General features: G+C 54.7%; 7 protein-coding genes across 7 annotated transcripts; 5 read left to right on the top strand and 2 right to left on the bottom strand.

Moving 5' to 3' along the window:
- Positions 1-408: 408 nt before the first annotated feature.
- AYL99_07930 (hypothetical protein) lies at positions 409-2184 on the top strand (the record flags this gene model as incomplete). The annotated part of the gene is made up of 1 exon (XM_018839438.1): positions 409-2184. One exon carries the CDS (start codon positions 409-411, stop codon positions 2182-2184), a length of 1776 nt encoding a protein of 591 aa, XP_018690559.1.
- A 1333-nt stretch (positions 2185-3517) lies between these two features.
- AYL99_07931 (hypothetical protein) lies at positions 3518-4884 on the top strand (the record flags this gene model as incomplete). The annotated part of the gene is made up of 4 exons (XM_018839439.1): positions 3518-3584; positions 3723-4073; positions 4168-4305; positions 4382-4884. The coding sequence occupies 4 exons, from the start codon at positions 3518-3520 to the stop codon at positions 4882-4884; spliced, it is 1059 nt and encodes a 352-aa protein (XP_018690560.1).
- A 580-nt stretch (positions 4885-5464) lies between these two features.
- AYL99_07932 (allophanate hydrolase) lies at positions 5465-6895 on the top strand (the record flags this gene model as incomplete). Its single annotated transcript, XM_018839440.1, has 1 exon — positions 5465-6895. One exon carries the CDS (start codon positions 5465-5467, stop codon positions 6893-6895), a length of 1431 nt encoding a protein of 476 aa, XP_018690561.1.
- A 1122-nt stretch (positions 6896-8017) lies between these two features.
- On the bottom strand, positions 8018-9775 carry AYL99_07933 (hypothetical protein; the record flags this gene model as incomplete). The annotated part of the gene is made up of 5 exons (XM_018839441.1): positions 8018-8348; positions 8414-8621; positions 8690-9063; positions 9208-9334; positions 9406-9775. 5 exons carry the CDS (start codon positions 9773-9775, stop codon positions 8018-8020), a joined length of 1410 nt encoding a protein of 469 aa, XP_018690562.1.
- Positions 9776-12040: 2265 nt separating this feature from the next.
- AYL99_07934 (hypothetical protein) lies at positions 12041-14008 on the top strand (the record flags this gene model as incomplete). The annotated part of the gene is made up of 1 exon (XM_018839442.1): positions 12041-14008. The coding sequence occupies one exon, from the start codon at positions 12041-12043 to the stop codon at positions 14006-14008; it is 1968 nt and encodes a 655-aa protein (XP_018690563.1).
- Positions 14009-14683: 675 nt separating this feature from the next.
- On the bottom strand, positions 14684-18631 carry AYL99_07935 (hypothetical protein; the record flags this gene model as incomplete). Its single annotated transcript, XM_018839443.1, has 2 exons — positions 14684-16874; positions 16926-18631. 2 exons carry the CDS (start codon positions 18629-18631, stop codon positions 14684-14686), a joined length of 3897 nt encoding a protein of 1298 aa, XP_018690564.1.
- A 1316-nt stretch (positions 18632-19947) lies between these two features.
- Positions 19948-23445, top strand: AYL99_07936 (hypothetical protein; the record flags this gene model as incomplete). Its single annotated transcript, XM_018839444.1, has 1 exon — positions 19948-23445. One exon carries the CDS (start codon positions 19948-19950, stop codon positions 23443-23445), a length of 3498 nt encoding a protein of 1165 aa, XP_018690565.1.
- Positions 23446-23686: the final 241 nt, after the last annotated feature.

Below are 23686 nucleotides of genomic sequence, written 5' to 3' on the forward strand. Positions count from 1 at the left end.
CGAAAAACTCCCCCACGATGCTTTGCCGATCGGCTCTCGCTTGCTCGTCGCTTAGCCTTGGATTTGCCGACGACACTTTGCTTTCTATCAGGCCATCTGACAAGAAGGAGTTTTCGTTGCGCGAAACAATTCGATAGTGCCAGAAGCTGAACCCACGGGTGGTGGAGTGCTCTTCGGCATGGTGGGACAACGCCCGGTGTCAGAGGGCGGACACGACTTTGGCCCACTCTCTGATGAGCCGAACAAGTAGTCGAGTGTCTGATACCATCCAGATAACTCAAGGGCCAGGCTACTCGTGTACGATCTTCTCCAGGCATTGCTGGTGGCTATATCAAACGCCATTTGTGCCGGAAAACGTTGGACTTGACAGCCCCATACACAGCATACCTCGGGATTTGATCACCAGCTATGATTGAAGTACTCCATCAGCAGCACGAACAGAAGTGGTGGAAAGAGGCGGTGGTGTATCAGATCTACCCAGCCAGCTTCAAAGACAGCAATGGCGACGGGGTCGGTGACATCCCCGGCATCATGTCCAAGCTGGACTATATCCGCGACCTGGGAGTCGACGTGATCTGGGTGTGCCCACACTACAAGAGTCCCCAGGTCGACATGGGCTACGACATCCAAGACTATGAAGACATCCACGACAAGTATGGCACGCTCGAGCAGACGGAACAGCTGATCAAGGCCGTGCACGACCGGGGCATGCGGATCATCTTCGACTTGGTCATCAACCACACCTCGAGTCTCCATGCCTGGTTTCAAGAGTCCCGGTCCTCCAAGACAAACCCTAAAAGGGACTGGTACATCTGGCGTCCCGCCAAGTACGATGTCAACGGCAAGCGGTGCCGTCCGAACAACTGGCGGAGCAATTTCTCGAAACCTGCCTGGACCTGGGACGAGACCAGTCAGGAATATTATCTGCACCTGTACGCGCCCGAGCAACCAGACCTCAACTGGGAGAATAAGGAGTGCAGACAGGCGATTTACCGGAGTGCCATCAAGTTCTGGCTGGACAAAGGCATTGACGGGTTCCGCATCGACACGGTCAATCTCTACTCCAAACACCCAGGGCTGCCCGACGCTCCCGTGGTCTATCCCGAGAGTGAATCGCAGCCGGCTATGATGTACTACGCTAACGGGCCGCGGATGCGAGAGTACCTGTGCGAGATCAACGACATACTCGCCAACTACGACACCATGACGGTCGGTGAACTGCCATACACGCCAAACGAAGCGGACGTCATGGCGTATATCTCGGCACGCAACAAGCAGCTGAACATGGTCTTCAACTTCGACGTGGTCGACCTGGGCCAGACTCCGGGGGCGCGCTTCATCCCGCGGCCTTTTACCACCACCGACTTCAAACGCGAGCTCTTCAAATGGCAATCTGTAATCGAAAACACCGACGCCTGGACGACTGTGTTCCTGGAGAACCACGACCAGGGCCGCTCCGTGTCACGCTTTACCTCCGATCTGCCCGAGTACCGGGTGCGTGCGGCCCAGATGCTGGCCGTCGTCCTGGCCACGCTGACGGGGACGTTGTTCATCTACCAGGGACAGGAGATTGGGATGATCAATGCCCCACGGTCATGGTCGGCCGAGGAGTACAAGTGCATCAAGTCGGTGTCGCACCTGAGCGAGGTCCGGGAGAAGTCACCGGGAGATCCCAAGGCGCTCTCTGAAGCGCTGGACATTTTGCAGAAGGTGGCGCGCGACCACGCCCGCGTGCCCATGCAATGGGAAGGCCGAGGCACAAGAAACGCTGGGTTCTGCCCCGACGAGGTCAAGCCGTGGATGAGCGTGCTAGAGTCCCACGAGACCATCAACGTGGCGGACCAAGAGGGTCACAAGGGAAGTGTGCTGGAGTTCTGGAAACAAATGGTGCGGCTGAGGAAGACACACAAGGACGTCTTTGTGTACGGCAAGTTCCGCGAAGTTGAGACTGGCGCGCCAGCAGATGAAGATCTGATCGTTTTCGTCAAGGAAGGACACGATGGGACAAAGGCCGTGACCGTGGCCAACATGTCCACGAAAGAAAAGGAATGGACTTCTTCTTCGGCGTCCGTGTTGGAGGGTGGTCGAGAGTTCAGCCTCGCCGTTACGAATGTCGATGAGGGAAGCCTCACGGAGAATCGCTTGCAACCGTTTGAGGCAAGAGTATACCTTTCGGCATCATAGCACATGTGGTTTTAGAAATGGACTCTCTTCCTTCTATCCTCCTGCCACCTCGCACATCAGACCAAACAAGAGCAAAGTCTTCAGGATCCAGAAGGAGAGATAGACGAGCGTTGTCATGAGAGTGGAGGAGACATGGTAATGGCGTACCAATCCCTCGTCCTCTGTACCATGCGGGGGGGGGAGGGGGGAATATAGATATGTAATAGATCGAGATGAGGCAGTCGATCAGTCCAGTCCAGCCACCCGGTCGGCCATCCTCGTTTGTAGTCAGATATACAAGCGACAACCACCGCCAACTACAACCCGAGTCAGTTCCAGGACCGAGGATCCACGACACGAGTACGAGTACAAGTACGAGTAGGCAATAGGTAGGTAGCCAGTCCTACTGCGGGAAGAGACATGCGGGACTGAAGTAAGTCCCTGAAGGCCTGAAGCCTTGCGAATCACTCTCACATTCGGTTCATTCATTCCACCTTAAGTCCGAGGTGGGAAGAGGGAGCCTCGATTTTGGTTGTTCGAACAAGTCATGTACATACATACATACTGTGGATATGTAATCAACAGAGCTGAACCCGGCATACACGCAAACACAGGACATGTTGTACGAGATACATGGATTGGAGAGTCCTCAGATCGATCACGATGAGAAGACTACACGGACAAACATTTACAAAATCCAACGAGTAGCCAGCTGGCTAGCTTGCTAGGGATTGATCCTGTCCTTGTTAAGATGATATTGTAACTGGTATGGGGATTTTCCTGCGCACAGGGGGAGAAAAATAATCAAAACCGACCCCGCCAGTAATTAATCCATATATATCATCCACGAACCGACTGACTGGCTGACTGATCGACCGACCGAGGTTCAGCACCCCATCATCGGTCATTGCAAATCCAGAATAATCAAATAGCAGGGGAAAGCCCCCTGTCTGAACGAACATACGAGGTACATACACACTGTTTCTCTCTGTGTCTCTCGGTCTCTCGCACACAAATGGCCGATTGTATTGCTGACATTTGGATGAGAGAGGGCGGGGAAAGACGGGAATGGTTGGGCTGGGCTGGGAAGTGATGGTCAATCAATCAATCAACAAGATTCTCGCTGTTATGAGCCGTGAACGGACCCAGGATACAGGGTTTAGACCCAGGCCCAGGCCCGGGAAGTCATGGATATGAAGTGATATAAAAGGACTGGCTGCTGCTGCTCAGACGGACGCCCCGGACACAGACAGAGGCTGGTTGCATACACCTCACTCCAACCAACCCAGTCGAGGACAGACGCCAGGCACGGACGCCAGAGAAAACGAAACGAGACGAAACGAAACGAAAAGAAATGCCAGAGCTCAAGGAGGTCCTGGTTCTGGGAGGAACCGGGGCGCAAGGCGCACCCGTCGTTAAAGGTGAGTGCATGGCTGAGGAACTGGGTGAATGAGGTTCCCGGGGATATCGTGTATAATATCATCATTATCTTTTTCTCTTCTCTCTATCCAGACTGGATGGACCGACTGACTGACCTCCTTCTTCTCCCCAATGTTTAGCGCTCTCGGCCAGCGGACGGTACAAGGCTCGCGTCCTGACGCGCAACCCGAACTCAGAGCACGCAAAGGCGCTCGCGGCGTTGCCCAACGTGGAGCTCATCCAGGGCAAGCAGGACAGCCTGAGCGACCTGCACCGGGCCTTTCGCGGCGTGTATGGCGCGTGGGTCAACATCGACGGCTTCACGCTGGGCGAGAAGGAGGAACTGTTCTACACGTTCCGTGCGTACGAGATTGCGCGCCACGAGAAGGTCCAGCACTTCATCCTGGCCAACATCGACTACTCCCTCAAGAAAGCCGGGTGGGACGAGAAGTACCACTGTTGCCATAATGACGCCAAGGGTCGGTTGGGAGGTATGGTCGTCCCTTTGTACTCAGTTCTGCCCCCATCAGAAGAGAGACACGGCACGGCATGGCACGGGCTGACTGGCTGATCTATATCACATAGATTTCATCCTCGCTCAAGGCCAAGAGGGAATGAAATCCTCGCTCTTCACCACCTGCCCCTACATGGACATGCTGTTCGAGGGCATGTTTGTGCCCGACGAAAAGCCCGACGGGACTTTGGTGTGGGCCAACCCAGCAGGTACGTTGTCACCGCAGATACCTAGGCGTTTTCTCTCCCAGAGATGAGGCCTCTCTGACAGACTGACGGTCTCCAGCTGACGGGAAAATCCCCCTGATCGCACTCGACGACGTCGGCCCGTTTGTGCTGTGGATGTTCGACAACATCGACCGCTCTGCCGGTCTGGATCTCGAAGTGGCCACGGACGAGGTCAGCATGCAGGACATCGCAGACACGGCGGCGCGTGTGACGGGGCGCAAGGCCGAGTTCGTGCGCCTGCCGATGGAGGAGTACCTCCCCAAAGCCGAGCCATACCCGGGGGCGCCGGCGCACTGGGGAGTCGGACCCGGGGTGAACAAGGACGAATCCCTCATGAGCTGGAAGGACAACTTCAAGGCCTGGTGGCACTACTGGGGCGAGGGCCACGGGGCCACCCGGAACTGGGCGTTGCTCGACGAGATCAACCCGAACCGCATCAAGGGCTTGGAGGCGTGGATGAGGAAGGTCGGCTACGGGGGGGAGCGACGACCCGTGCTGAAGGACGCGCAGGACTTGAAGGCCTCGGCGCTAGATGATGTGCTGTTCAACGTCCGTAGTTAAGAGGAGGGCGGTGGTGGCCTTCTTCCTTGAGCAGACTTACTTCGGTAAGGGTATCAATTGTTGGAATTTCCGAATCACCGTTGTTTTCTCCTCTAGATACCTACGGCGAGTCGCACGTCAAAGTAGTAGCCCAGGGGAGTCTAGTTGTTTTTTCATCACGAGATGGACAGTATCAAGGCATTTTGCAGCTACCCAGTAGGTATGTAGTAGGGAATAGGGAGGCACGTGGTAGGTTACTCCATATGTAGCCCTCTACCATCTCGAAGCTTCTGATTTTGTAATGACATCAATTGACGAACAAGCCTTGGTAACATTCCATTTTAAGACTAGTGTGACCCAGAGCTCCACTATCGGGCGTCAACCGATACGCCAGTTTGATTCGCTCATGTATCGGACGATTCCCGACATCATTCGACAAGTTTGATAACAACAGAAACGATAACATCGATTGTCTGTCCTGCAAAGCTGGCACGATGAGTGAAGCACTGAAAGGAATGCTCCTGCTAGCCCTTTCACTCAATCACGTCTTCTCATCACTACAGATTCGCCCCAGGCTGAGTCAACACCGACTCCTCCCAGCATGAGCAGCTCGTCTGTCTGCCCAGAAATATCGAGCCTCAATGTCGTCGACCTCCGTGCGCACTACGCATCACGAAGACTCTCTCCCGTGGATGTCGTGCGGCACGTCTACGACAGAATACGCTCCTACCAGGAACGTGACCCGGCCGTCTGGATCCATCTGATCCCACAGTCCACGGCTGTGATGCGTGCAGAGGAACTGGTGGCGACATATTACAGCTCTGACGACCGCCCTCTCCCGTCGCTGTTTGGCATTCCGTTCTCTGTCAAAAACTCCATCGACGTCAAGGGTCTCCCGACCACGCTGGCCTGTTCCACCTTCAGCTATACACCCGAGGAAACCGCTCCCGTGGTGTCGAGAATCCTAGCGGCTGGTGGGATCCTCATTGGCGCGACCAATCTGGACCAATTCGCGACGGGCCTGACAGGAGTGCGATCTCCTTACGGCATCCCTCGCTGCGTGTTTGATGCCGATTACGTGTCGGGCGGAAGCTCGTCAGGTTCGGCCGTGAGCGTCGCGGCATCGCTGGTGTCGTTCACCGTCTGCACGGACACGGGAGGCAGCACCCGAGTCCCGGCAGCGTACAATGGACTCGTCGGCCTCAAGCCCACACTGGGGACGATTAGTACTGTCGGCCTGGTTCCCGCGTGCAAGAACATCGACTGCGTCTGCATGATGGCCAGGACGATGGACGATGCCGAGCAGGTCTGGGATGTGATGAGGGCATTTGACGAGCGTGACGTGTACGCCCGTCGAGAGCTGCCCGTGTGGAGTCCCTGGAAGGATCCGATCCGCTTTGCCATTCCCCCTGAAGACCTGCTACATGACATGTCACCTGCCTATGCGGAACTGTTCCAAAACGTTGTCACGGCTCTCCGTAGTCGCAGTGACTGGTGCGTCGAAGCTGAGGGATTCGACTATGCACCCTTCGGCGCGGCGAACCAGATGCTGTACGACTCGTCGATCGTGTCGCAGCGCCTGCTCGCGTTCGAAGGGTACATCAAGACGTGGGGTCTCGAGCACCTGCACCCGGCGATCCAGACCACGTTCCGCCAAGCCATGGACAACCGGTTCAGCGCGGAGCGGGCGTACGACGACATCTTCACACTAGCAGGCCACCGACGGCAGGCCGAGATGCAGTTCCGGGACCACATCGACGTGCTCGTCGTGCCCAGCACCATCGACCACCCCACCGTGGCCCAGCTGGCCGAGGAGCCCATGGCGCGCAACAAGGTTTTGGGTCGGTTCACCAACTTTGTCAATCTGCTGGATCTGGCCGCCGTCAGCGTGCCCGCGGGCTGGTGGCTGAACCCCGGGGGGAAGAAGATGCCCTTTGGAGTCACGGTGGTGGGACAGGCCGGAAAGGACAGGGAGCTCATGGCCTTTGGGCAGGAGGTCGTGCGGATGATGGCCGCCGCCACCGAAGTGTAGCGAGTCATGTCGAGGACAAGGTCCGTTCAGCAGATCAGATGTGGATTCGCATCTGCCCTGTTCAGGTGTGGAAGGCGAACGAAGGTCACAAAATAAATTGGGGGCCCAATTCTTTCCACATCTCGATACCATATGGATCATGCGTAAAGAAGAATAGACCGTGTACACAACGTTGATTTTACCCCCAGAATCGACATCCCGTCCTAGCTATCCCACCAAGCCAGGGTACATTTATTTATCTTACCTCCTTATCATTCGGAGGCGGCTCATAGAGGATCATATTCGTGTGTTGAAGAGGTAGTCTGAAAATAGGGGATAATCTCGCGAACACATCGATTCTCCTCGCCCATCCAGCTTGTGACTCGCAACCCACTCTCGCGGACGGATACAGAGCATGAACACCATCTTCTGCCGGTAAAGTCCATTCTTTCTAGGGTTCCATCGAGTAGGTATACACACACACACACACACCACACACACACACCACACACACACACACCACCACCACCACACACACACACAGCGAAATCAAACAGTTTCCAGATTCGAAGGCCCTGAGCTGTGTTTAACAACTTAAAAGACGACTACCTTCAACAAGAGATAGGAATGAAAATGGCCTGCCACGTCCCTTCAGCTCCATATCCCGGAAGCCGTTCCCACTGTCCCAACAAGTGGTGGAGCCATCACTGATTTCGCATTTCCTTCGCAGCCCAGGCCTTTTTCTTGGATCCATATTTGCCGGGTAGCTGTACTGAGACCGCTGTCCAACTCACGAGTCAGAATACGGAGGGCAGCGTTGAGGTGGCCGTGAGAGGAGAAGGATGACGAAGGTTTGTTAGTAGCGATGGAACGCAGTATATAGTCGAGCGAACCAATGAGACGAGTGGCACTAGGGCCACTAATACTGCATGTTTTATGTATGCAGTATGCAGTGTGTTATTAATCTGGAGCCAAGAACTTCTTAAGTTGACAGCAAGTTTCCCTGTGATTTCTCCTATTCAACAACCTGCAAAGGCGCCTGTCTCAAAGCTTCCTTGTCCTGAGTGTCCCTGACTTGCCTATACGCTGACCAGGCGACAGGCTGAGAGACCGGCACGACGTGACCGTGCTTGCTCGTGGCCATCACGCTAACCGACACTCAATGATGCTCAAGGGACCCCGGCACTCCCAGATCTTGTCCATCACCAACCCAGCTGCCCGCACGATCCGCTCAAATTCGGCTGGTGTGCGTTCCCGCCCATTCGTCATCATCATCATGTTCAGGTCCATCATGTGTGCAGGCGCCATTCCCACACCATAATTCGCGAGCAGCGGCGCGGGGGCCGACTTGAGCTTGTCTGAAGGTAAAGTGGTGCTCATCAGTATCTCGGCGATCAGCACGCGGGAGCTAGGACTCATTGATTCTGCGACCCGTGAAAGGATGGCGATGGCTTCCTTATCGGCCCAATCGTGGCTGAAGGTGTGTGTTGCGCGCCTTAGCAACAAATACCCAAGAAATTAATGCCTGGTGCGACTTACACAATATATCGTAACCAGTAAATCTCAGCCCCCACAACAGGGTTTTTCTTGAAGAAATCATGCGCCACCAGCTTGACTCTACCGTCGGCAATGGCGGAACATTGCTTGGTTTCCCACACAGCAGTTGCTTGTTGGATCACATGTTCTCGGTCTTGGACAACGAGATTGAGACTAGGATGGTGGTCGCGGAGCTGCATGCAGAAGGAACCTGTCCCCCTCGTTAATCCAAGGTGTTCCCATGCAAGGGGAAAATATGAGACATGCCAATCCCGCCACCGACGTCCACTACCGTCGCGGCGTCCGGCAGATCCTGCCAGGGAAAATCGAGGACGCAGTATTTCTCCGTGCCTTTGCCCTGGCCGCTGATGGCGAGGTTGAAGAGTTGTTTCTCGGGGCGGGGGACCATCTTCTGGGTCGAGACAGGGGGTCTCGGCGGCCTGTCATCCTCCTCGCAGGGATGTCTTCGCACCGCTCGAGGCCGCCAGCTCACGTCGGATTCCGGCACCATCTCGTTCATCCAGTCGAACAGGGATAATTGTGTGCCCACGGCCTGCTGGAAGGCAGTCTTCCTCGGGTCATAGCTGTCCCCAATTGCAGGGTTTGCTAGGGTTTGCGGGAGGAAGTCACTGGCGGTGTACTGGAACTGGCCCCTGGGTATGGTCAAAAAAAGTATGACACGATTTCCCTTCTTACTCCGACTGGTGTCTCCGCTGTTTACTGGACTTTTTCTCCTCTTTTTCCTATCTTTGAAGCTATACTTCGATTTGGTAGGGCGTGGATTGAAAGAGACTTACTTCATGACGATGTTTGCTTGAAACGCAGCATCGCCCACAAGTGCCTGCGAGATGCGATTATTGGCAAAACGCCCTTCTTCGACCTCCTGGAAGACGTGGTGCGACGTCAATGTGCGCATGACGCGACCTAAAGCGGGTTTCGTTCTCTCAGCGAGCCATTGCGGTATGTCACGGGGAGGTGCTTTCAGAAGCACATACATAATTTGCCCTCTTCTAAGCCGGTTGTCCTGGCGAGATGTCCTGCGGTGGCTCCACCCTCCTCGGCGCGGGCAAGTAGCTCGGCGAGCCGGTGCTCAGCGGCGACATGCAAGGCACGAGAAATGAGATAGGACATGGACAGATTCAGCAGGCGCGTGTGAGGGTCTAGAACGAGGCTCTCTATCGACCCCAAAGCGGCAATGATGACCTTGACGGCATCGTGCTCCGCATGTGACACGGTGCTGGAGGATGCGAAGTCATCGCCCGGGGACGATTCCCACTCGGAGGCCAGATTCTCCACCGCGACGGAGAGCAGTGCCAGAACCGCGCGGAGCTGCGCAGCAGGCTTGCTGTTCATGGACGAAGGCATGATAGGGAATCTTTTTTCTGCAAGGTGAACCAGGAGGGTGCTAACAAAAGAACTTTTTCTTTCCAATGCCCGACAGGGATATTCTTCACTCAGACGCGGAATCCTTATGTACAGGTAGAGTCATATGACGCTGTTGTTGTCGTTGTGGCGTGTGGATAGACAGACCTAATCTCAAACCGAAACCAGGCATTCACGGACTCAATATTTCCTCCGTAGCAGTATTCGTCGACATCGGTATCGGGACCAAGGATGCTTTTTCCCCCGGGCAGCCGATCCGACCCCGGTGACTATCAATGATTGTTCACCGCCCATCTACTCGATATTCCCCTACGCCGGGCTGCACAGAGAACCACACGTTTTCCATTTGGTACGTAAGCAGTATTGATGGAATAGCCCCCCGTCTCGGGGTCTGGATCTGCATCCTACGACCCTGATTAGTCCTCAAGGACGGGGCAATATACATACCTATCCCCAAAGTCTGACTTGAAAAGACTCCCATCGAATACCACGGACGAATGGTGAGTGCAGTAGCACAATGCTCGGCCACTCGCGTCGCTTCATTCAGCGAGAAAGTCTATCTACACAGTATCTATCTGCCGGTATAGCCGCCTCTCCACCCCACTGCCCACGAGGCAAGGCGAGCAAGCAGCAACAGGCGAGCACAGATGAACGTGAACAAACGAACGCACGCAGCAGCCGGGGACCGACCACAATCGGCGAATCTCCTGTAAGCTGACAGGCAGACGCAACGGGGAGCGCCGGGAGGGAACCCTTGATTGACGGATCCTGCAGCTCTCCGCAATCCCGATTTTATTTGTGGGACACACAACATAACTACTTGAGGGCTAGGATCCATTTGTGGAGTTCCCTATGATGTACAGTATGTTGTGAAAAAGTCGATGTTGCGCTTCTATGGTGATCTGTGGGTTCAGGGCCTGTCCAATCAGCGGAGAAGATTGCTGTCCTGATTGGGTAATCCCGACTGCATCAATACTACTGTAGGTGCGCAGTACATTTGCTAAACGACCCACCACCACCTCCTCCTCCTCCTCCACGATTCCAGATACCGCCTCCCGAGCAGGACGGCTCGTGGCGCGATACCAGGCGGGACGACGACTCACTCATACGAGCACGCGGTAGGCACCGAGTACGAGGCACAGGGAGGCAATCGTTGACCCACCGGCTCGCGTGCTGGGTACGCATATGTGGAGAGCTGCAATTTACGTAAACCTGGGTCTGCTGGGTCTCGACTTCTCCAGCATTTTTCATTGCAGCCGCGTCGGAAAAGCCGATGTCAATAGCCTATCTATACTACCTACCACCGCTCTTCGCCGCGCAGGGAGAGAGGAGGGGGGCGGCGAGAGGATCGATCGTGTCGAGTCGAGTCAAGCGGCCCCCGGGGCTCGGCGTCGATCAAGAAGATAAGATGCTTGCTTGTAGTACTCGGTACGGCGTAAAGAGTCAGTCCGTCCTCAGATCTACCTGTCGAAACCAGTCCAGCCCAGCCCAGTCCAGTCCTGTGAATTCGCCAGGCAGACAGCCAGCCAGTGCTAGCGTCGGCTTTTGTCTTCATCAACGCAAGCACGTGAGAAAAGCAGGATGGAATCTTTGTGGCTTGCTGGTCTGGTAGTGTAGCAGCCTATCGTCCTGCATCTGGTTGGCTAGCTGTCTCAATCTGATCGAAAAGTTTGCTCAGGCTATCAATTCAGACGCTAGCACCCTTAGACTCCGTGTCCTCGGTATTCTTGTGTGGGATATTACAGTACTTCGCAGGGGCTCATTGGCTTCTGCTTCTTCTCCTTCTTCTCGCCAGCACCTTTCTGCGGGCCCGCCCCTGGAGTTCGAAAGATGGAAGGACCACCAATCTACGAGGTAGTGTTGCATCACGTATGCAGGAGTCGTAGGGACATGTAGAGCCCGGAGGCCGATCTTTTCGATATGGCGGTTTCTTGTTTCCCCCTCCTATTTTAGATCGACGAGACCGCCGGACGCCGTCACTACCCGGCCCTGGCCCTGGCTGTACCATCCCTGGTCTTCTTTTGTCCTTTGCCTCCCTGGCAGATGAATCTGAGATCCAGATCGAGATCGCGCGCCTCTAGGTAGGGTCGGCTCTCTTTCGTTCCATTCTTCCCCCTCCCTTTCCTCTTTTTCAAACGTTCCGACTCTCTGCCCTGATTCCACCCACTATTGTGTGTGTGTGTGTGTGTGTGTGTGTGTGTGTGTGTGTGTCTCCTTTCTTAGAGCTCTTCTTTTCCCTGTGCCGGCATGAAACGTCGTGTGGTGATCGTGGGCGCCGGCCCGTGCGGGCTCGTGGCGCTCAAGGAGATGGTCGAGAGCGGGCACGAGGCCGTGCTGTTCGAGCGGTCGGGACAACTGGGGGGTGTGTTCGCCAGTGCCACGGCATATCCCAACCTGCACCTCACCATCAGCAACTGGGCCATGGCCTTCTCCGACTTCCCGGACCCGACGAGGCTGCATTACTCGACTGCCCAAGAGTACCTGCACTACCTCCACGAATATGCCCGCCATTTCGACCTCGGCCGCCATATCAGGTACCACAGCGACGTGTGCAGCGCGACCCTGGGTGACGACGGGAAGTGGTCGTTGGAGATCCAGAACAACAATACTCTGCCCGCCGGCGGTCCAGGGCAGCAGCAACCCACGATCCACCATGTGCAGGCCGACGCGCTCATCGTCGCCACCGGGTCGAACGGGATCCCCAACAATGCACGACCTGCGGGTCTGTCCGGGTTTGAGGGCCGTGTGATCCACTCGTCGCAGTACGACGAGGCCTTCAAGCGCGAAGTCGCAGAGAAGAAGCTGCGCGTGCTGGTGGTTGGGGGCGGCGAGAGCGGTGCAGATATCTCTGCCGAGCTGGGCGAGCGGTCGCCCAACAACGTCACTGTCTGGCTGCGCCGTCCCGTCTGCGTCGGGCCCCGGTACCTGAACCGGAAGGACGAGATGCAACAGGTGCAAGCCAACATGGCCGTCGACTTCCCGGCCAACAGCTTCCTCGAGGCCGCCACCACGAACCGCATGAGTGCCGCCCAGAACGTGTACGCGTACGGCGTCTTCCGCAGGCTGCTGTGGTGCACACCCGTGCTGAACGGCACACTGGCGCGCATGTCCCTGGCCAGCACGGCCTCTGCCATCCTGCGCAACGACCAGGCCACCTACGTCACCAAGAACCAGCGCATGTGCGAGGCGCTGCATGCTGAGAAGATCGAGGTGCTGGTCGCGCCGTCAATTACCGCACGCGGGAAAAGCCTCGAGTTTGTGGTGGCTGACGACGGCGGCGGCGGCAGCAGCAGCACGACGACGACAACAACAACGACGCAGCGGCGCGAGTTTGACGCCGTCGTGCTGTGCACCGGCTTCCGCGTCGAGTTCCCCTGGATCCATATTCCCGGTGAACAGGCCTCGTTGTCGTTGTCATCGAACCCTCGCTCGTGGTATCTGCACTGCTTCCCCGAGGGACTAGGCCACTGCCTCTTTTTTGTGGGTTATGCCCGACCTCACCAGGGCGGCGTGCCTGTCATGGCCGAGATGCTGAGCCGATACATCGCCTTGCTGCTAAGTGGTGAGAGGGAGCTTCCGTCCGATTACTCAGCGCGGGCCCAGCGAGATGCCGCAGCCTCGCGCGCGTACTACAACCTCAGCCCCAATCTGCACACTCTCGTCGATTACAACGCCTTCCTGGAGAGCGTGGCGCGGCGCATAGGTTGTGAGCCGAGACTGCCCATGCTGTGTACCATGCTGGTCAACTTCCACGTGCTGACGGTCCTGCTCCTGCTCGCCCAGCTGCTGTGCTTTCCGACGTTGCTGCGGTCGTGGTGGAGCCTTCGGACCACGCTGCTGATGTGGGCGATATCAATGGCCGGCTTCTTCGTGCTCCACGACGGCGTGCTGATCAAGTGGTGGTTCTACCCGCACTGGGCGGTGTGGTACCGTCAACGCGGTCCCGGGGCCCATCCCGCGCTGCTGGACGGCGTCTTGGCCCGCGTGAATCTGTGGAAGTCGACCGCCATCACCTCCGGGTTTGTCTTGCTGGTGCTCTGGTCGGTGCCGACATTCTATGTACAGCGTATCTTCTCTGTCTTCTTGTTTGCGTCTAGTGCCGTCCTGTCTGCACTCGACATCCAGCTTCCTGTGGCGTGGGTCGGTCTGCTCCGGCCAAAGCTCTTTGCGTTGCACGACTGCCCGTGGCGAGTGGCTGATCTCTACTTACCGTGAGGCCCTCAGGGTGGCACAATTGTGGATTAGGGTTTTGGTTATGGGGTCATGTTTGATGTCTGAACACATGATATAAAAGAGGTGTAAGCTGGCCATCGACGGCGAATGACTCAAACGAGATGTGTCGTGCGCAATAAAATAGCACTGAGATCATGACTGATGCACAGAAATCTGCATTCTTCAGTCTCAGGTTCCTTGGTGTGAAGGTCAGCTTGCTCGAAGGCGTTGGTTACCGCCCCTGTAGTCTCATCTAAGCTTCGCGGCAGTAAGCGTAGGAATCAATCGAGGTGACCTTCACCCTAAAGACGTCATTGTATAGCATGGACACAGAGAGAGAGGGGGGGAGAGAGAGATGGATTCAATACGATCAGTGTAATGTTGGGGTAGTGGTAGTGTGTAGCTATGAATGGGGTTGTCTGTAAAATCTATGTAACAGCAGCTGAAATGTCAACAAAGCGCCAGAGAAGGATGGACATCACCTGAGAGAGTCAGATTGGCATTCGACCCAATGGAGTCCTGTCTCCACCAGCCAATATCTAACCATCATCGTTCGTGTGCTTGAAGGATGCTCACACCCCTTGAGCTCGTTCAGTCAGCGAAGCAAAGCTCATCTCTGGTCTGCTGATCATCATCTTCATCATCATCATTGTATCACTCCCCCCAGTCGTGGGTGGTTCACACGCGTTCCGCTCGTCGAACCAGCGCTCTTCTGATCTGTTCCGGATCGTTGTTGTCGGCATCGTCTTCGCTCTCTTCTTCCACCAAAATGAATTCATTCTGTCCCTGCTCTTTGACCTCGCCAAACAACTGGAGCAACTGCTGGATGGTGGCGCGTTTTCCCATATGATCCGGCCCAATCGCACTCGTCACCTCGACATCCTTGCGATCTTGCATCCTAATGAGATCCTCGTCGATAGAGTTCTTGACCACGAAACGGATGACGTCCACGCGATGGGCCTGGCCGATGCGAAAGGCGCGGCAGTATGCCTGCGCCTCTATGGACGAATTAAACCATAAGTCCAATATGATGACCTTGCTGGCCATGCTGAGATTCAAGCCGACCCCACCGGCCTTGAGGGAGCAGATCATGATGAAGGTCTTCGGGTCGCTCCGGAACTTTTCGGTCGCCTTCTCTCGCGCATCGATTGTCATTTTGCCGTTGAACTGCACATAGCCCCATCCCTCCGCGAGGCAAACATTGCTCAACATCTCACTGAGCCCGAGAAATTGGGTGTAGACGATGATCTTTTGCCCGGGGTATTGGTTCTTCCAGTTGAGGATAGCGGCTTTCGTGGCCGACAGTTTGGCGGAGGGCAGTAATCTGCCGCCGACATCCAGCCAGTCCACTTCTCTTTCTTCTCCTTCTGCCTCATCGTCCTCATTACTTCCATTGGAGGCAAGGGGACTCGCACTTCTCATCCCTGCCTTCGCTTTCTGCGCGAGCTTTGCCAGCTTGCGTTTCTTCTTTTCAACCTTGGCCGCCACCTCAGGCGAGTTGAACCCCAATTCTTTCAGGCCCGCACAAGAAGACGTCTCCTCGAAGGCGGTCCCGCAGTCGATGCATTTCGTATCACTGTCCCCCATTTTTTTCCTCTCTTCGTGCATGGCATTGATGCATTCTTGGCAGTAAACGTGAAAGCATGAAGTACATACCGGTTCGTCAGGTGGCATGCGGCATTTGGCGCAGATCGATCGAAGGTGCAGTTCGGCCCAGGTTTTAGAGGTGGTCAACGCCCGAAGGAACTTTCTGAACTTGAAGGTAAGCCCATATGGGGAACCGGTGTCCATGTTTCCGTCATCTTCGATATTGGGAGTCCCGTCAAAGGTCTCTTGGAGCTCCTTCGTCTGACATGTCTGGAGCGTGTTCTCATTGGCAGCGAGCATCTTCCTCAGAGATTTGATCATATTCGCGGAATCGGTGTCGTGAGACGCCTGCACCTCTTTGTCGGTCAATCTCCATAAAATCTCGATGTCCGATGCGACAAACATTCGTTTCAGCACGTCTTGACAGAGCATGAGGTGAGCACAAAGCATGCGGAGACGCATCAGCATCCCCAAAATATTACCGTAGTTGTTGTTGAGTGTGCCGGATTTCGAGTACGTATTGATTTGCTGAATGTATCGGGACTTGACCATGTTGTAGATGTGCCTCTCCACTGGGTTGAACTCGACCATCACCGTGTTGTGAGTGATCCCCGGCAGTTTGATGATGGGAGCGTTGAAAAGAGTGTCCACGTGTGTCCTCCGGAGCATGATGGCCCGCAAGATGTTGTGAATCCGACCCAGGGGCACTGGGTCTCTATTGACGCGATTGTTGCAATAATTGTGGCAAAAGGTCGCGTAGTCGCCGGTGTGCGGAACTCTGAGAAACGAGAAGTATGGGAAGAGCTCTTCGATAGAGTTCAGGATCGGAGTCCCCGTAATGCACCATCTGTGGTTGCCGATGAGACCACGCACGGCAATCGAAGTCTTACAAAGACGGTTCTTGATATTGTGGGCTTCGTCCAGCACGATGCGATGATACTTGATTTGATGGAGGGGACCGACGTTTTTGAGGAAGTGATGCTGCCACCATTCTTTCTTTTTTTCAACCGACGCCAGGGCCATGGGTGGTTCTGCTGAAGGATAGCTCTTCTGGACCTCGCTATAGGTCGTCAGAATCACATCATAGGCCCTCAAATCCGCCTGGATATCGTTGCTGACCAGTCGAGAACCTGAGTGGAAACGGAGAATCCGACCTAGGGCTCTCCCCTTCACGTGCTTGTTCATTTCGTCCATCCATTGCGTGAGCAACGTAGGCGGTGCGACGATGAGGGTGGTTTTCACATTACTGCCCTCCTCCGCCTTGCCGTCGAGAATATTCGCACTGCTCGAGTCAGTGTGGGTGAGTCCTTTCCAATCGGGGAAACTAACTTACATCATCTGTATCGTCTTGCCAAAGCCCATTTCATCACACACCATGCCACCCTTGGGTTTCGAATCTCCGGTCTCACGATCCCGCATGAAGGCAGCACCGAGAAGTTGGTGGTTGTATAATGAAGACTCCATGCCTCGAAGCTTCCACCCTCCGTGGTTGTCCGATCTGACGGAACCATGCCCCTTGAATTTCATAGTCGCCGCCAAAATAGCTTGTCGATCGGAAGTGGCGGCACCTCGCTCGGATGACGGAATACTTGCAAGTAATTCTTGAAGTGCTTTGTTTTTATTCGAAGATGTGAAGGTTGGCATATCTCTGGAAGCATTAGCCTGGGCGGCGTCCACGATGTTGGTTTGTCCAAGGCTCTGAATATTGCTGAGATTGCATGGCCGCTGTTTACGGCCTCTCTTTTGTGCCAACTTCGAGGTGCCACCGTCTTTGTTGGTTCCCCGTCTCTTCTTTGACCGCCGATTCTCGTCGAACGTTGCGGTCTTTCTCTTCGGCTTCTCAGCCTCTCCGAAACCGGCATCGATGCCAACAGAGAGAGCCTCTTGCAATTCCTTCTTTGTGAGACCATTGCGAGGTTTTGGCGCCGCATTCTTCTTTGGAACAGGAGCTAGCGGCTCGGCGGCTTCAGGAAAAAAGAGGGAATCGGCCTCCTGATATCCAGGAGGTAGATCATTGGGCTGTCGGGTCTCTTTCACAACCACCTTACTCCGTGCAATGTCCCGGAGGCGCCTGTGCTCAGCTATCTTTTCCGTAGCAAATCGGATGTCGTCCTCTGGAGTGTTTGAGCCTTCCTCTTTCTTTCTCTCATACTCTTTCTCGCGAATGGCAAAAGCGGCAGCGGCAGAGTCATCCGCCGCCGAGGGATATTCGTCGAGGATAGTATTCCAGTCCATCTCGTTGGCCTGCGGTTCCCCCGCCAAACATGGCGGTGGAGCATAGTCCCGAACAGACTCGTCGTTAGCGGCGACATCGCGGTCGAAGAAGTGAGCTTTGTTCCGATTGTACTCCAAAATAGCATCGAAACCGTCGAGTTCCATGTTCATGTCTGAAAAGGGATAGGAGTCAAGGGTCGCCTCCAAATTTATTCCTTCCAGCGGTTCCTCAGGATCATCGATATCAAAAGGACTGCCGTATTCTGGCGGTGTGGCGTGGAGATGGCTGTCGGGCTGGGCATTTGAACTGTCATTCAGGGTCTTCCAGAAATCTACATCAATCTGCTCGGTCTTGAGCCTGAGGTGAGCTGAATTCCCTTGCACTCTGGGAGTTCCGTCGTCTGCGCCGTCATCGCCTTCCCACTCGGCATTAACTGCCATGTTGTCCATCATTCCGTTCTTGGGCTGAGCAGGCGACATACCACTTTGTTGATCGCCAGAAAAATCTGGCATGACCAAGTCATATTTGAAGTTGAGCTCTGGCGGCTTGATGTTCGATGCTTCATAATTCGACTCGGTGACCCTTGTGTCTACATGGTAGTCTTTGGACTCAACGAACTCGTCGTTAGTCGCCTTGGGAGTGGCCGCCACAGCCATGGTATTGCTCAACTCGTTGTCATGTTGGATAGAATTGACCATGATCTGTGCCTCGTCTTTTTCATCCTTGACGACCGGAAGTGCCTGGATCTCAATTACTGAGTCGTCATCCGAGTCGCTTAGGAGATCAATGACGACCCTGGCCGAGTAGCCAGCCGGGTGAGCCATGGTGATATGAGAGGAGCGCAAGGTAGCGAATCGAGTTGAGGGTTGTCCGAGGAAACAGCAAATACAGCAAGAATCAAAGAAAAAAAAGAAAAAAGGAAAGATTGTGGGATAATAGATGAGGAAGAAGGAAGAGACAGAAGATGTGAAGGAAAAGAGAGAAAATCAAAAAAAGGCGTTGGGCTGAAGATGGTCTGAAAGGAGATACTGATAGCTAGAGAAGAGGAGGCCAAGGCTTCAACGGTGATATAGCCTCTACTCAAGAGCGAATCAATGGTGACATGTACCTTGGATTCAAGACAGATGCAGTTCATTTAGCACGAAGAATAGTCCCAGTATTGGAAAACAGACCTGGAGGTAGTTCCTGGAACAAGAGAGAGGTAAAGTGACAGCCGTGGGAACGAAAGTAGACGCTCATCTAAGGTGGAGATGAAGACGTAGTGGCTGTCAAGCAACGAAAGCTTGCCATTGAAATAGAGGGCAAGGCCTCGTGGCAATCATCGCTGCTCGAGCTTGGATTTAGACGAGGCGTACCCCCGGTGGCCTCATCGTAGATTCCAGCTCTTCAACTGTACGCCATGACCTCCATCTTGTATTCTTTCCCCTTAGCGTGCTGGTCATCCCGGATGCTGATGCAGAGCTCCTTCAGTCTTGTAGTCTGAACAGTTCATCGGGGTACGAGGGAGCCATGGCCGCCTATCGGGTCCTCTCTCTGGGATGGTCCATGAGAGGAAGTTGCAGTTGCATACGGACGTAGCTAGAGAGCACTCAGAAGTATCTAAGTTGTCAGTGTTCGAGCATCTGAGTGCCAAGGCGGCGGGTGCTGTACAATGTCGAAGCTGTCGATTGTGGAATAGGAGAAAGCCGGATGGAAGATTCAGGAATTGATCATGAAATGAAATCGGGAGGTCGGGCCTGCGGACTGCCCGATGCGGTTAGCTCCGGACGGGCTCACCGTAAGTTGGGGATGACGCCGCTCTGGTCGTTTTCGTGCCCTGCGTCTCCTTTCTCCAACTTCAAAGACGGAATGCCGAAGAGACAATTATTCACTAACCTACAGGCTCCTACATCAGCAAGCACTCTGCTGCCTTGCTGTCCCTCGCCTGTGTGCTCACTGTCCTCAAGCACGGTCGACCTCTGCGACTCACAACATGTCTCGTTGTCTGCCTCTAGGTCGTCTTCTTCTCGTCCTCTCCTCTCCGAACCCGGTCCTCCGCGCCCTCTCAATATCCCATCATCCGGCTCTATCCAATTACCGTGCCTTGAAGTCCATGTGATGACCCCTACCACAAAGCCGAGCCGCTAAATACTGCATCGAGATGCTGGGGAGATTGATTCAGGGCTATGCCAGAGGTGGCCAGCTCGAGAGTGCGACAGAAGAAAACCACACTCGCAGTCTGCTTTGGCCAGAATTGCATGGGGATGGGCGTGCCGGTTCTCTATCACCACCGAGTACCCCATATGGCTCTCCTACAACCCGTGTCTCGCCTTTCGATGATCGAACTGGGCTGGAGTTGAACGAGTCGAAAGACTTGAGGTTGATTGTCGCCCAAGATGCGTTCGGAACCAACGACCGCCCATTGCTCCTCTTTGACACCCAATTTGTCGAGCCCAAGGAGCCTAATCTGTCTCAAGGCGCCCATGTCCCCTCTCCTGCGCCGGGGGCACCTCACCGTGCAGGACCTTCCATTCCCATTCTGGGACATGTGAGAAACCGAAGCTCTACCATTTCAGGTGCGTCGGCGTCTTGGGCGCGCCCTCATAAAGAGTCGGAGCCCACGGATCACCTCGGCAATGTCCTGGACTGCATGTTTGGCGTTAGCAGTGCTGCGAAGTCTGGGTCCAGCACAAAATTGCACTTCCTCCCAGGCGATCGGGGTCCTGCGAGCGACCTCAGTTCGCGAGCACCATCTTCAAACGTGCCCAGCACAGCGCCTTCTCGTGCTCCCCTCTTGAGAGCGAGGACGGCTACGACTAACTTCAACAACCAGAGTCAAAGCATCCCTTCCAAAGAATCCGAGCCAGAGCCGCGAGACGCTGTTCTGGTCACTCGTATGTTTCCCGTTACACTCCCCGAAGCCCAGGATGATCTCAGGCAGCGTCGAAGGTCTTCTGTGGAACAGGCCAACTCAATTAGCCCGCTGTCCCAGGGCCCTGAGCACCAGATGAGCTCGCCGCTGCAGAGCAAGAAGCCGAAACTTGTAGAGAAAAAGACTCCGGTCTTTGCGATCGGCTTGCTATTTTACTTACCCCGCCCGGGTGATGTGCGTCCAAATACCTCATCTGTCCGCCCGTCGTCAAGAGCTTCCTTTACGCCGTCATCAACCCCCAATTCTCATGGATCAGGCTCCTTTTCTTCCTGGACATTCCTGAATGCCATTCCCGAACACTTGTGGTCCTATGAGGATTCCAGCCAGTTGACTGATCGTGGCATTGATATTATCGTCAGAAATTGGGAGGTTATTCTGAGGAGCCTCACTGTTGTTGAGACGCTGGCCCGTTCCGAGATTGCCGAGCTCCTGCAGGAAGTGAACCTGGCGCTGATCACCTCCGCGGCGAAAGCACCAAAAGGCCCGTCCGAACAACGTACGAATCAACGGAATGTCTATCTTCGATCTCCAAACAGATTGGCCCAGGTGTCCGAACTGCAACGCGCCGCGAGGCATACTTTATGGAGGGTTTCCTACGCATTGCGCATTCCGCGAGTGCTTACTGGCCTAGGGCTTGACAATGGAGGCCACTGGCTCGACGAAGCACGGTATCTCGTCCGAGTGTGCGGGAATAAACAGCAGAATTTCTTTCTTTTCAATCTCTTAACCGCGTTTCTAGGCAACCATACTGAATGGCTTGAAAGATTAGGGCCAGATTGGTATCGACGACAGTTCAGAGCTTTGCATAAAGGCAAATCTCGTCCCAACAACCTGGCGTCCCGCACAGTCATAGTCTGCGAAAGCCGATCAATGGCTCGGCGCATCATTTTTCTGCTGGCATCATTTTTGCCGCGAAATGCTATCTCGAAGCTACCGACCGAGGTCATGTCGCCCCTGCTCACGCCCGATATCAGCTCCTCTTCGCCAGTCAACAGGATCCTCATGGACGGATCCCTTCATCGCCACGCCCATCACAAGTCCCGAGACGGAACCGTCACCGTCGATCGCCGCGACGGTGCGTGGTTGTCCAGCAGCGTCTCATCATCCGAGAGCGCCGCTGCGATTGCTAGAGCCTTCCGCGCAAGTTCTCGGTCGGAGTTCACCCTCGCCGAGCTCGCCCAAAGCATCAGACTTGCATCCGTGTTTTCTCCAACAGATAATAGCGGCAGCCTCCGCAAGACGATTGCCACTAGTTCGACAGCCACTCCCGGCCTGGGCACGCCTGTTCCGCACTTTGCGACCAAGGCTGACGACAGCTACTTTCCTGAAGGCGAAGTCGTGGGTGGTGAAGAGACTGGTGCCAGCGCCGATCTTGCTCGAATCTTGAGGCGCAACAGCGTCAGTCAATCACAATCCCAACAGTCTAGTATGAATTGGGGCTCATTGATCAGCAACGTTTCGGGGCTGTGGAACAAAAGGCAAGACTCAACCGCTTCAACGAACGAGCACACGAGTTCGTCCGGCACCGGGAGCTTGAGTGATCGTCGCAGACTTGCTCCCAGGTCAGTACCAATCCATGGCATTCGGCCAAGCGGATTGGAAGCCATGGTCGATGAAGCTGGTCGCCTTCGAAAGAGTAAACTACTCGGCCAGGACGACGATCCCACAAATTTGTGTCGACCGTCGACGTTCCCAAACGAAGTACATCCTCCACGGCTCACCGTTGACGAGAGGGATGGCGTTGTTGATGTGGATATCAATATTCCTGGTTTCATAGGCTGGAACGAGGGGAAAGCCTCTTCTCCCCCACCATGGCCGCATCATCGTTCCCCATCATTTGCGAGTGTGGATGAGGCAGGTTCGTCGTACAGCTCACACTCGCGCCACGCCGATTTGACAGGGTCGAAAGTTTCAAATGTCGCAGGCTATTTGAAACGATTTCATGAAGACTTTATCCTGCAGGGAGTCAAGCCGTACAGCGAGCTTCAAGACGAAATCAGGCAGAGCATGTCAAGAGAACCAACTCCTTCTGATAACATCTCTATTTACCCCTCAGACACCCGCGACGGGAGTGAACAATGGGTTACTGTTTGCACGACGTTGCTTGCCGACCTTCGGAACTTTAACATTCAGCGTCTGACTTTAAGACGATTGGCACAGCGAGGGGCGGGAGATGAAACAGCTCCAGCTGCTTCAGCTGCTCAGAGCCAGTCAAGATCAGAAGGCGCCTCGGGAATATCTGGGGCAGAATCCAATATCCGGTCCGAATCATCGGTGTCTCAGCTGGAGCAGTTTGACAGTGAAATAGTCATGGACTTCGATACAACACTTACTGATGCAATCGAACGTGTTCTCAATGAGACAGAGCCGGGCAAACAGAAATCGGTTGCTCCAACCAGGACACACTCTCGAACTGCGTCTGGCGCGACGACTACGTCTTCGGTGAAGTCGCTGCCGCTGGAGATTTCGGGCCCTGGAAAGGTGAGAGACTGGCATCGCACAACTACATTGTCGCAGTCAGATTGCCGACAAGTAGTAGTTGGCGCTCTCGAGGAAGTTGTGAAGAGTGTTAATGACGATTTGACGAAATATAACCGAGCTCGAGACACTGATGGACACATCAAGATCCACGGTGATGCCTTGAATCAGGAAATGAAGCAAGACAATGTGTTACGCGAGGGAGTGAAGAAGTGGCTGCTCAATGTTGAAACGAGGAGTGTGTGGTAAGAAGACAGGAGGGATGCCAAGGATGGACATATGATGAGTGACGATATCCCCCTGCCCACAGCGACGATACCCTTAGAGCGCATGTATTATTAGTCCCTTAGAATATAGATGAGCCAGCGATGTCAGTGGGTTGTAATCAGTAGCACAACCTGAAGTAGTTAGGTTAGCTGACCATTGATACCTTTGCTGCACAGATTTATCTTTCCTTCCCGCCGAACCCATCAACTCGTGAGATATGCCT

Source organism: Fonsecaea erecta (assembly GCF_001651985.1).
Source record: "Fonsecaea erecta strain CBS 125763 chromosome Unknown Scaff7, whole genome shotgun sequence".
Taxonomy (NCBI): domain Eukaryota; kingdom Fungi; phylum Ascomycota; class Eurotiomycetes; order Chaetothyriales; family Herpotrichiellaceae; genus Fonsecaea; species Fonsecaea erecta.